Consider the following 13,207-nt stretch of genomic DNA (forward strand, 5'->3'; position numbering starts at 1 on the left):
AAAAAAATTAAAAATAACTACTGTTCAACCAAGAATTCTATTTCTGGGTACTTAGCCAAATAAGCAAAAACACTAAGTTAAAAAGACATATGCACCCCATGTTCATTTCAGGACTGTTTACAACACAACAGTGACGATAATGGAAGCTGCCTAGGTGTCCACCGATGAACAGAGAAAGATGATATAAACATTACTCAGCCATAAAAAAAAATGAAATCTTACCATCTGTGACAGCATGGATGGACCTAGAGGGTATTATGCTAGGTGAAATAAATCAGACAGAAAAAGACAAATACCGTATGATTTCACTTACACGTGGAATCTAACAAAACAAATGAATGAATCAAACAACGGCAGGCCCCTAAAGAAAACCCGGAGGGTGCCAGAGGGGGAGGTGGTGGGGGGGATGGGTGCAAAGGTGAGGCTACAGACAGTACGCGCTCCGCACTTCCCGATGTGAGGTCAGTGAGCCAGAGGGACGCAGCGCACGGCACAGGAGGTACCATCCGTAACACAGCCGTCACTGCACGGGAGTAGGTGGTTACTGATGCACTGTGGTGGTCACCACGTACGGTATGGAAGTGTCTACTCGTTACGTTGTGCACCTGGAACTAATACAGTACTGTGCGCCAATATTCGTTAATAAATTTTTTTAAAAAATATTTTATTTATTTATTTTTTAGAGAGGGAAGGGAGGGAGATAGAGAAAGAGAGAGAGAAACATCAATGTGCGGTTGCTGGGGGTTATGGCCTGCAACCCAGGAATGTACCCTGGCTGGGAATCGAACCTGGGACACTTTGGTTCCCAGCCCGCGCTCAATCCACTGAGCTACGCCAGCCAGGGCTAATAAAATATTTTTTAAGACCCCACATACCCACGCAGTTAGGGTGGGAAATGCTGAGAGCCCCCAGGTCCAGCGGTGTAGGTCCTGACTCAGAAAGCGTGACCTTCCGAGTGCGGGGTCATGATGAACCGTGACTGTCAGTTTTACTGTGTACTTTTGATACAACAAAACCAACCCTGAATGTGCATCTCAGGCTAAATCGAGGTCTGTTTTCCCTCAGTGGCAGTCGGGGTTTGTGTAACACAGGATTTGAACTGAGAGTAATATTTAGAGAGACCATGAATCACTTTTTTAAAAGTTCCGGACCTCTGAAGAAGTGGCTGGGGATCTCATAAGGAACGCCGCGGAGGGGAAGAGGGGGCACTCTTACCCGAGTCCGCGGTGGCAGTACTTCCGCCGGAAGTGGAACGCGCTCTGCACCACCTTCTCCACCAGCTCGAACGGCTGCTGTATCGCGGGCCGCACCAGCGGGGTGAAGTGCACCACGCCCACATCCACCTTCGGGGTAAGCAAACGTACGTCACTTTGCTGCACGGCGTAACGTGACAAACAACTCGTCTTTGTGCGGCGCCGGAGGAAGGGTGGCCAAGAGCACGGTGTTCACAAATACGCCTTCCGTGGACTTCAGTGTCATCCTCCCCGGGCGCGTAAGCTGCCAGGTTCGCATCTGAGCTGATTCAGAAATCACGGTCGGGTGCGTTAGTGCTATAATGACATCCGCTGGACCTGCGCTTGACGACCACTTAATTTGAAAATGCAGTTTTACAACGGCCTTTAAAATCAGTCCACATAATCATTAAAGTCCGCGGGCAGATAACAGCATCAGAACACTTTATTTAGCTTCTGAGTGAGTGAAAAATAAGCTGCGGCAGCAGTTCTGACTGCAGGAAGGGGCTTCAAAACCCAGAAGGCAGATGGGCCCCCAAGGACCACTTGGTGTGAAACTCCCTCCCAAAGTGAGTCAGCCAGGATGCCACTCATCTTGGGGACAGACACGACGATTCATCGGCTGGACGGAATTCACAAGCGTCGTCTGCACAGCCACATAACTTCCTGGTAGCGACTTTAAACACCCCAGGAGGCACAGGCAGGACCCAGGGAAAAAAGGAAACCACCAAAAATGTCACTGCTTCAGTGTGAGGCTGCTACCAGCTGTTGAGATTCTTTAATTATCAGAAAATAAAACTTTCCAGGCAAATCCGTTAAGAGATTTATAGCCTGACTCATTCTAAAAATGGACTCAGTGATTCACAAGGATGTATTCAAAATAACAAAGGAGAAATGCCGGAGGTACAAAGGGAGAAATGCGAGTTACGCCCCCAAATGCCTGGCAGAACCCGCGCTCTGGGCCACGGGAGGAGTCTGTTCGGAATACACGGAGGGTTCTGTCTACGGAACTGCTGACCTCGCTCCTGGGAGCATCGCACGGACTCTACAGAGACCAAGACAGTCCATGACTTATGAAGTGCGGGTCGTACCATTGCCCTCTGAAAAGGATTCTGTTTGTCAAACACGACGGGCTACCAAACTCCCTTAGGAGGGCTTGCTCCTCAAGAGTCTGTGGCTACAAAGCTCCTTAAAACTGGCCGGTGTTCTGTGAGGATGGGGACTGGGCTTCTGTTTTTAGGGTGGAGGCCCAATGCTTGCATGACACGAGACCCTCAGGACCGGAGAATAGAAAGGAAGTGCCTGAAGATGTGCCTCCCATCAGGCAGCCAGCGTTTGTCCTGGGCGGGGGGGCAGGGTCTGAGCTGCCTCCCCCTCCTTGAACAATCCGCGATCCTGTCCCCGAATGTTTTCAGCGAGCGACAGCTGCGCCTGTCTGACATGACTGACTGCCGACAGTGGAGAGTCTGTGGTCGGGACGGCGCGGCTGGCAGGAGGCACGGACGGGACGGCTCTGGGCAGGAGACGGAGAGCTGCTGGGGGAGGGCTCTTTCCGCACTGAGAGTGTCCCCTCCCGTCCGCGGCCTGCAGACTGCCTCACTGAAGGTGACACCTCTTTGGTGGAGCAGCAGTTGCTCCACTTCGGAGTGACTGTCTGAAGACAATGTTCAATGTTCTTATTAAATCTGAATCAGAGCTGACAACACCAGTTGTCAACCTGGGTTCTATGCGCTTACTCAGTTCCATCAGGTTTAGTGACGGGCACGCCCTTGGGGACACCGAGGGCTTCGGTTACAAGGCCAGGCCTTCCCTCAGAACCTGAGAAACCCCACAGAGCAGCGTCCAGGGGTCTCAGGGGGGCTGGCGATCAGGACGCAGGAGAGAGGGGCTGAGGGTGACCAGGCATGCGGAGGTGACTTCGGGGTGGAAGGAACGGGAGCAGCACTGCAGGCCGGGGAGAAAAGACCGCTTCCCTCCAGAGCACGTCTGAGCGAGGGGGAGCAGAGAGAACCGACAGCTGGGGCGAGGGGGAGATGCAGCCCAGGTCGCAGCCCAGGTCGCACTGTGATGACCGTGACAGTCAGATACTGCTTGCTCCCTCTGAAATGTCAGTTCCGCCTGTCCTCCCCAACCCCGATCTGAGGCAGGGAAGCGCAGACAAGGGGGGGTGGGTGGGGGAGGCTCTCAGCCATCCTTAGGCCCTGCCCACCTCTTCGCTCTGCAGCTCTCCACGCCACTCCCTGGCACCCCGTCCCCACCTCTGGGCCTGCCACTCCCTGGCACCCCGTCCCTACCTCTGGGCCTACCACTCCCTGGCACCCCGTCCCTACCTCTGGGCCTGCCTGCCGTCCTCCACGGCTCCACCCCTTTGGTCCTGTCACTCCCCCTCCTACCCGACCACCCTGAGCTGGTTCCAAAAGGAATCCTTCAGTCCCTGGGTGTCATCCAACGGCCTTCCAGTCTCCAGAGAAAAGAAGCTTTTAGCAAGATACGAGAAAAATTTATGCCCTACCTACCCCTAAACCCACATAACATCAAAACTCGACTGCTCAGAGACCGTTAAGACAGAACACAGCAATAATGGGGTAGATGATTCTCCTTACGGTGCAGAAACCGCCACTTCCAGCTTCCCTGGATTTAAAACCGTGGCCTCATCTTCATTTGCCTGATGTCATTCCTTTGAGATACAGCTGGTGTTTGCAAACACAGGACAGGAAATGCCTAACACTTGCCTAAATAAGGTTTTACGACCCTGCCCAAACACAGCAGCACTCTGTGTAAACCGTGGCAGTAGGCTTCTGAAGTTTGAGTTTTGTTGCCCGGCAGCCTAACAGTGTAATGCAACTGAAATTTCCACTCATCATCAAATACAGTTACAATTAATGGGGGCGCGGTGAAACTCCGTGTAAAGAAAGGCTCTGCCAGTAACGTGTCCTGCCTCTCGGAAAAACCTCCTCTGCCACCCTCGCCCCAGAGCACTTCTCAGAATTATTGTGAATAATGGAGCCCATGTTCTCTGAAGCCACAGGAAAGCCCCTCGGTAACTATGGTAACAGACACAAAAATGCTTTTTCCTTATAATTGAATGCTTATTTAAAATTACAACCATTTTCCCTTCCTTGATGTTAAGTCTATTAAAGGGTTTGATTACAAAGAAGTCAGTACACAGGTAACAGGTGCACTTAAAAACTCCTGCTCGATGTTGCCGGCCCTTTTCCAAACCCAGTCTATCAGCACACCAAAATGACTTACTAAAATTTCAAATTAAGGTATTTATAAATGAGTTTAAATATTTGTCTCTCAAACCCACTAGAATGTCAACGCTTCTGCAAGCTGAGATTATGTCTCTCCACACAGCACCCTTGGACACAAGAGGCCGGAGGCAGATGTTGCGCTTTCCAGGCCAGAGAGTCGAGGACAAGACTGACAGGAGCTTGGAGCAGACTGCGGACTTGTAAGAGACTCCAGGGTAAGAAGCTACTAAATCTCGAAGCTTAGTGTCAACTCAGGTCTCGAACCCACACGACCTGGGCAACACTGGAGAATGTATGGCCTGGCTCCTGCCCCTGAGATAATCACAATACGTGAAGAAACTGAATAACCACCCCACGAAACAGTACTGGCCACTGCCTAGGACAGGGTCTTCGACACCCGCCGTGGCGTTCAAGCCACTGGAGAGGAAAACCGATCACAAAGTCAGTTACGATTTAATCAGCAGAGCTAGAATCAGCACTTGGAGGTGACAGAAGGAATGCGGAGAAAAAAGAATGACGACCGAGAATAACCAGTGAGACTTCGAGAACAACACGAGAGGGACGGTTCACAGCTGGAGGGGTATCGTGTGCAGTGACAAGGGTCTGCCGGCTCCGAGGCCGTTGGCACCGCCCGATGAGACACGGGATCCAGGTCTGGGAGAGCCACTGTCAGTGTCAGGAGAGATGACAGGGGCAGGTGAGTGCACGGGGGATGCCTGGCTCCTCCTGCACCACGTCACCTGCAGGGACCCACTCGGAGCTGGTTGCGGCCTCCCGTGGACATCAGACCCCGCAGTGCCGACTTCCCCAGACAAGAGAAGCAAGTCCTCAGTGCCTGTGATGTTACAGTGATACATTTTGTAGGAAACCAAAATATTTACGGACATAAATGTAAATCAAATGTTGTATGATTAGTTTATTCTACCTGTAATTCTTGGGCCATGCCCAAGTCAAGGACAGAATTTCAGTTGTACAACCTTAAAACTCAAACACTTTCAAAGCATCCCAGGTATTCCAAACAAGCGTGTTCAACAAGACTGACACCGTTAGTGCCTGCGTATCCTTCTTTGAAGTTTACAATTTGTTTGTTATTGTAACAATACTAATTTCTCCAGAATTTCCTCCCACTTTTTTGTTCCTCCTGTAGAACTTCGAATGGTTTTTCCCCTTCTCAGAGGATGAGCACATGGAGAATGACAGAGCACTGAGAGCATGGTGAGGAGTACGCCTAAGAGATGCCCGGCATGAGGAGGACATGGAGAGAAAGGGCACCTGACAGTGTAAATTATGTATGCATGTATGCAAATCAGGGCAACTAGTAACAACAGTAACAACGAGATGAGTTGCAGTTCCTCCCTCTCAGAAAAGGAGCGTACACTTAATTCTGAACAAAATGCAAGAAGAACAAAATGAACATTGGTTTAGGATTTTCTGTTCTATCTAATGTGCAGTTTCCAAATGATTGTGGCAAAACACCTTTCTAAAACCTTGACCTGTCCCACAAACCATGGCCTTGGTGTTCATGGGTCAGCACCTCTGGGGGTGCCCTGCTCCCACTGCAGCTGTGGGTGTGGAAGAGCTGCCCACCCAGGCTCGGGGCTGCCCTGCAGCGGGGGGGGGGGGGCGCGGGGGGGGCCAGCCCACTGGGATCGGCAGGCCGAGCCGCTGGTTTCGCAGGTCCTGAGAGACTCCGACCTCTCTCCCTCAGCATCGCTCAGTTCCTAGGAATGATCCATCTAAGCAAACTCACAAGGCTCTCAGTAACGGCTATTGCTATAAAAAATGTGTTACTATTACTATTAAAGATGGATAAACAAACAGGACAGAAATATATCAGTTCCAAATGAGTCAATACGTTCATGTGAAATTGCCAGTGAGACTAGACGCTGTACTCAGTGGCACGGCCAGCGCATCCCAGTCCTGCAGAAGCTAACGTCAGCTGCGGGAACAGCGGGCAAGCACACGCCCACAGGTTGGTGCCGTGACCACCGAGGGTGCCGAGCCTGAGCCGGGATCGCGCGTTGGCCCGGGGACGGGCTCCTGGGTGCTCCCGGCCCACGTGCTGGCGGCACAGACCTGCCCTCCTTTTGCTGAGAGGTATTTCTCTTTAAAAGCGATCGTGCGGTCCCGCTCTTCCTGTTTCTAGCTGGAAAGGAGCCTGCCTCATTAAAGATGAGTCTCCAGCTGCTGGATGCTATCTTTCCCGTGGTGATTCTACTAGGTTAACCTCGGGGGTGTGGGGGCCTCACAGTTCTCCCTACGTGTCATGGGAAATGAGACACCATGAAAACGGATACAAACTCTCTTGGGTGGCAAGGTGACCAAGTCCACACGAACCCACCCAGGACCCTGTGGGCTGGGAGCACGAGGCAGGAAACCCAGCTGGGTAAAAAGGGAGAATCACGGGGAAGAGAGAAGAAAGGGGAGGGGCGGTGACTGAGAGCTGGACCCGAACTGATGCACACAGCCCACAGTCTCAGGTACGACCTATAAATGACTGTCTTTTTTTGTTTGTTTGCTTGTTTGCTTGCCCTGCTCTTCAAAATAATGTGCAAAGAGAATGCATGCAATGGTAATAAGGCCACAGCAAATTCGTGTTCATGTTACTTGTGAGATTAAGTTGGTCTGCAAATGTCACCACGATGCACAGACAGTCTTCGTGTTCTGAACGAATGTGATGAAGACACAGACAAGCCCTCAAGGTCCTTTCTCGTGGAGACAAACAGGAGTAACAAGACGTCGTGTTGTAAAAACTTGGTAACTGATAACCGAGCAAACGGAAGCACAGCCCTTATGCAGCCCGACCCGCTGCCGACGCCCTCAGAAACCAGGACGGCCTCCCTCGTTAGACATCTGAGCACGCACGCTCGTAAGCCGAGAAGACTCGTCTCCATTTCCACCATTATCCGCTGAACTACAGACTGCCCATTTTTTTTTAAAGTTAAGGAAGTCTCCACACCGATCTAAAACATCATGTTATAACTAAAATGACCATAAAGATTAGGTAAACAATGGGCTCCTTGTGTTCCTAGCTGATACTGTCCATGTCCAAAGACTGGGTCAGAAGAGAAACATTATTTTAAGCTTAGGCCAATCACTTTAAATGTGTGGGCCTGGAACAGGAAACTATTTTATCTTGTTCTGAATTTCATTATTTTCAAGGTTGAACAGAAAGCAACTGCGAAAGGACGCCGTTGTTTTGTGATAAATCAGAGCCCCAACGTCCCACGGCAGTGAGGCGGGCGGCGTCCCGGACCAGTGAAATCAGAGCCGCCGGGCCAGGCGCTGCGTCCCGGGCTCTCCCAAGGCCAGGCGCTGCGCGGTCGGCAGCGGGGAGAGGCGCTGGTCCGGGGAACAGACTCATGCAAAGGTACGGTGCTGTTATCATTTCTCAGATATGCGGCTACATGACTGATTCTTTCAGAAAGCAAAGAGACACTTTCCTGGATATCCAGGTTATCATCACTAGGAGAGACATGAAGGCAATCACAGGTCATTTTTCTTTAAAAGTAGAAGAATGAAAACATTTGAAAGCCAAAAAGCGATGCACTGCTGAGGCACTGGCCAGGTAGGTACTCCGCAGTCACGTAGCATGAGCGGGAAGTGTGCCCTTGCATGTAGAGCTGTGGAGACGCTGGGGTCCACCTGTTCCACAGCGGAACCCGCACCGCCCCAGAAGGGGCGACTCCTCAAGGCGAGGCTGGGAAATACCCTCTGTTCCAAGGGGCGGCAGGAGGGCGCTCTGAGCACGGAAGGGCTTCAAAACGCACGCCCTTCTGGTCCAGACCCCCACTTACTCATCTTACAGCCTGAGCTGTTTCTCAGCTTCCCTGGAGCTTGGTTTTCTCATCTGTAAAATGAGGTTCCTGTTATCTCCCAGGCTCCTCTTGAGAATGAAGTAACAAAGTGCCTCAAAGTGCCTCAGCATATAGGAAGCAGCTTATAAATGATAGATATTATTATTACATCAAAATTATAAAACTCAGGAGTAGTCTCCTTTGGAAAGGGCAAAATGATACTTTTACTCATGCAAAGGTCATGTGTAGTTTCAGTAATGTTATTTTCTGTACTCAAAATCACTCTCTGAATTCTCTCGTTCAATGTTTACGGTACCCTCCCCACAGGCCAGGCACCGCCCCGGCCCAGGCCAAATAGCAGCCAACCAGGCAGGCAGAAGTCCCTGCCCTCGTGAGGGCAGCCCTCGTCTTGCAAGAGGTCTTGCGGCGGCAGCAGAGGGCTCTGAGGGGGGAGGATCCCTGATGTGTTCTGAAGCGCAGGAGCAGCAGTGGGCTGGCTGGCTGGATGCCGGGTATGGAATCCAGGACGGTTTACGCGCCAGGGTGTGCTGAATGGAAGGGTGGGTTTGCCACTAACCGCAGTGGGGAGGTGGGGAGGGGGCGGAGACTGCTGTGGGAAGGTCAGGGGCTCGGTCTGGTGCGTGATTGGCCTGTGATGTGTGTCGGCGATGCCGGGTCGGGAGGTGGATACTGAACTGGGGAGAGGGCTGGGAAGGAGACATAAACCGAGGAAAGGACAAACTAGGGTAAGACTCATCTAGGGAAGTCTCTGGACGTGAAGACTGAATGCTCTTTAGTCCTGTCCACATTAGACACAGACAATAATGTCAATGAACTGCATTTCCCCACATACCTCTACTCTCCAGCTCCTTTTGCATAGGAGAGACTCTGCCTGATTGGAGGTCTGTAGTTAATAAAAGTTATTTCAGAGTCTATCATTTAAAAACAGTTAATATTGAATAACTACCAAGGCAGAAGAATTATCAAAAACATTTTGAAAGGAGTAGTGAACATTAAAGCAAGCTTAGCCATTTATTCTCAGCTGGCGGCATTACACTGGGGTCAGAGGTGAGAGGTGTGCCCCTCCACCCGCCATGTGTCAGCCTCAGCGCAGGCCAGTCTGCACCAGCGACCACGGCAAGGAGCCCCGCTGGCCAGGACACTAAAGGGACCCGGGGGGCTTCTTCTGACATGGCAGCAGCAGCACACGCTGCTCCCGTCAGCGCCTAAGCTTCAGCTCCACCTCATCCAGTGTTTACACACGGGACTGATCGTACACCTCCATGAAGTAAAGGAAGTGTCCATAACAACATCCGAATACCATGGCTGAAAAGCAAACCCACAGGCATTAGATGTTTAACATCTTGCTAAATGCCAGACTGACATTAAAAGAAACCAACAAAAAACAGCAATAAAAAAAATCTAGAAAAACCCAGATAAGTGAAACATGCATTTTATTATTCCTTGCTTCTAAAGAAATGGCTAACATCTAACAAGGCTATCAACAGTTTAAGAAATTTTAAAAGTCCAATCATAAAATTATCTCCTTTTTTATTAGACACTTTTCTTTTTTTTTAAAGATTTTATTTGTTTATTTTTAGAGAGGGAAGGAAGGGAGAAAGAGAGAGAGAGGGAGAGAGAGAGAGAAACATTAATGTGTGGTTGCTGGGGGTTATGGCCTGCAACCCAGGCATGTACCCTGACTGGGAATCGAACCTGCAATGCTTTGGTTCGCAGCCCGAGCTCAATCCACTGAGCTACGCCAGCCAGGGCAAATTATCTCCCTTTCTATATAGTGGATATGAATTTGTAGTTTGCAGAATTGAAATTACCGAGGAAGAAAAACTGAGAACCCAAAAACAGATGCAGGTGTGATACGTCTGTGCTGCTATTCATGACCTAGAATGTCAGGGCTTGATATCACTGCTTCATCTAATGGTTCATCACGCCGTTTTCATGTAATTTCTTTGTAAGTTTCTAAAAGTGCTAATAGTAAATTACACTCCAGAAACCTTCCTCAGTGGAAGGAATCATAGAAGAAAATTCAGGACACATCCCAAAAAATTTCTGGTAGGTTTACTGATCAAAATTCTAATCAATAGTTGTTCCTGGCTTTTCTTCCATGCAAAAAAAAAAATATTTTGAAAACTGTCTTTTGAATGTTTCTTTTGAAAGCTACCGATTTTGTGAATCTTGATTTTAGACAAGTCACAAGCACCAGAATAAAAATATAGTCTCGCCCTGGCTGGTGTGGCTCAGTGGATTGAGCACCGGCCTGCAAACCAAAAGGTTGCCGGTTTAATTCCCGGTCAGGGCACATGCCTGGGTTGGGGTCGTGGAAGAGACAACCAGTTGATGCTTCTCTTGCACACTGATGTTTCTCTCCCTCTCTTTCTCCCTCCCTTGCCCTCTCTCTAAAAATAAATAAGTCAAACCTTAAAAAAAAAAGATAGTCTCAACTATCATTTGCAAAGCACAATCCAGTTAAAAATATTTCAGACGATAAAGACTTGGGGACATCAAATAATAAACTGTGCCTTCCAGCAGAGATAAAAATAAATTGTAACTAGGGACTAAAACATGACATTACAAGAAAAGAAAGCCTTTGTGTGTGCTCCCGAAGAATCCCTCCTCTGCACACAGCGACACAAAACACTGCAGCTTTCAGGTTTCGACAACTCCTGTTGTAACAACAACTCCCTCCCTTCCCCGCCCCTCCTCTCTTAATTCTCCCACAGTTCAAAAAAATGAGATGGAGAACCTGGTATTTATCTTCTAGCCCCATCAGCAGTTTTCACCGCTCACATTTCTGTGGTGTTCTTTATTTGCTATTTGCGCGTGAGCTGGCTGGAGCCGTGTCGGTGATACCCGGCAGCTGTGCAGGCAGCCTCACGCGTGGGGTGTCTCCTCCCCTCGTCACACCTCCCTGGGGTTCCCGCGGAGACACCTGACCGAGTGGATTGAGACAGTGAAGGCCACGGACAAAAGGTATGGAAAACGGGAAGCTTCTATGACGCTTAGTGCTCAATGCAGCAGCTCTCCCAGGGCCACTTAACTTGAATTTTACGTTGCAAATCTGTTTTTTTAAATACCAGTTTTGATAGAAATAAACTTTGACTGGAAAACTGACTTTACTCTTTAACGAGATGTACTCCAGACTTTTGGCAGATAGTGCACAAACGTAACACTCGCAGGTCCTGTTCTGCATGCGCTGTGTTTTGGAGCCGTGAGGGAGTTCTCCCCTGAGAACTAAGTTTGCTTACTGCCGCGGTATCCCCCCCACCCTGACCGCCGCAATCATCTAAACAAAGTATGCCTTTATCGCCTCCCGACAGAAACTCGAGAGAACAGGCCTCACGCTGGATCGTGCTCGTGACTGCAGAGGGGAAGAAACAAAAGATTTCGTAGCACTACGGCTAAGATGCCAGGGCGTTTTTACAGAAAAAACAGAATAGTGACCTTGTTTTGGGATAACAAATTCCTTCTGCCTAAGTTCTGTAGACAGAAGAAAGCGTTTCAAGTCCAATATCGGACACAAGCGAGCGCTGTGCGAACTGAATGTGATGTCATATTGTTGACGCTGATTTTGGCCGTCTGTAATTTATCACTGCCAGCGCTTGTTAATTAAGATGAACAGGCTGTCTGCAAGTCTGAATTACACTGAAATTTATAAAATGTATTGGCTAATGAGAAAAAAAGGGTTATAATTGGGAAGCTGAGCAGAGAAGGATCAGCACATCAAGGTTACTCAACCACAGTAAAAATAAAGACATGAGATGCTGTCAGGGAACGCCAGCAGCAGTCTGGCTCTGGAAGACTCCCTGGGTGGAAAATGGTTGGGGAAGGCGTAATTTAGCGAGCTGGCTGGAGCTCTCGGCCCAAACCTGCAAACAGCTATTATGAAACTATAAACATGGGCTTTGTCTTCTTCTAGGAACTTTAACTTCTGTTCTGTTCTGGCCTCAGTGTGTAAAGAAATAAGGAGTATGAGGTAGGCAAAGCCTAGGCCCTTGGATCTTTACAGTAAGTCTGACCCTTAAGGATTCAAAACCTCAGGGAAATCCTCTCCTAAAACTGTAAATTTCACATGTGTAAGACTGCGAACAAAACGGAGCAATGGAATTCAGACAGCCCAGGATTTAGGGAATCACTGTTACTTTCCATATAGGCATGCATTTCACAAAAGGCAGGCTGCGATGTCCTTGGTGCATCTCCAAAGCTAAGTCATTTGCCAAACTGACACCCTCTGGAGGCTTTTGTGTGTTTTGTTTTGTTTTTGTGGGAAAGGGAGTGAGTGAAGCTGATAAGGGATGGTACTCTGCGCCTTCAGACACAGCGCGTGCCTGCCCCCCCCCCCCCCCCCCCCCCCCCCCCCCCCCGGCAGGAAAGCACCTGGAGGGGCGGGGAAGGACGTCACCAGAAGCGCCGGGGCCACGGCAAAGGTGCAGGCTGCTGATCTGAAAAAAGTGATGATGTACAGCATCATAGTTACAGTTTCTCTCAGCCCTAAGATTCTACGCCAATGAATTAAATCAGCCTAAAGAGGAGAAAAAAAAAAACTGCCGTGGGATATAAAATAAAGATCATAGGGCATTTGTCATAGGATATAAAATAAATAAAAACATTAATAACAATGCCAACCACAACTTATTGGATGTTTTCTACAGGGGTAGATATTGTTTTAAGCCCTTAAAATGCACTGGCATATGTAACTCCATGACACAGGTAGTATAATCCTCCCCATTTTCCAGGAGAGGATACCGAGGCACAGAGAGGTTCTGGAAGGCCAGGATTTGACCCACACCGCCTTTTGTCAAGTATATGTGAATCACGATAGAGCCGCTTTAACACATCATTCAAACTTTAGTTCAGAAACACAGAAAAGCCAGGATTGCTGTCTTTCAGAAACCCTCACATTTCTCAA

At 49.2% G+C, this 13,207-nt stretch overlaps 1 protein-coding gene across 2 annotated transcripts in view; it reads right to left on the reverse strand.

The window, feature by feature from the left end:
* Nucleotides 1-13,207, reverse strand: part of TFB1M (transcription factor B1, mitochondrial) — a 57,551-nt gene that overhangs the window by 10,541 nt on the left and 33,803 nt on the right. For both annotated transcript variants that reach the window (XM_036024932.1, XM_028509974.2), the window contains one exon: nucleotides 1,216-1,343. In XM_036024932.1, coding sequence (XP_035880825.1) covers nucleotides 1,216-1,343 — 128 coding nt within the window. The remainder of the gene's footprint in view (nucleotides 1-1,215; nucleotides 1,344-13,207) is intronic.

The sequence above is a fragment of the Phyllostomus discolor genome, chromosome 4 (assembly GCF_004126475.2).
Source record: "Phyllostomus discolor isolate MPI-MPIP mPhyDis1 chromosome 4, mPhyDis1.pri.v3, whole genome shotgun sequence".
Taxonomy (NCBI): Eukaryota; Metazoa; Chordata; class Mammalia; order Chiroptera; family Phyllostomidae; genus Phyllostomus; species Phyllostomus discolor.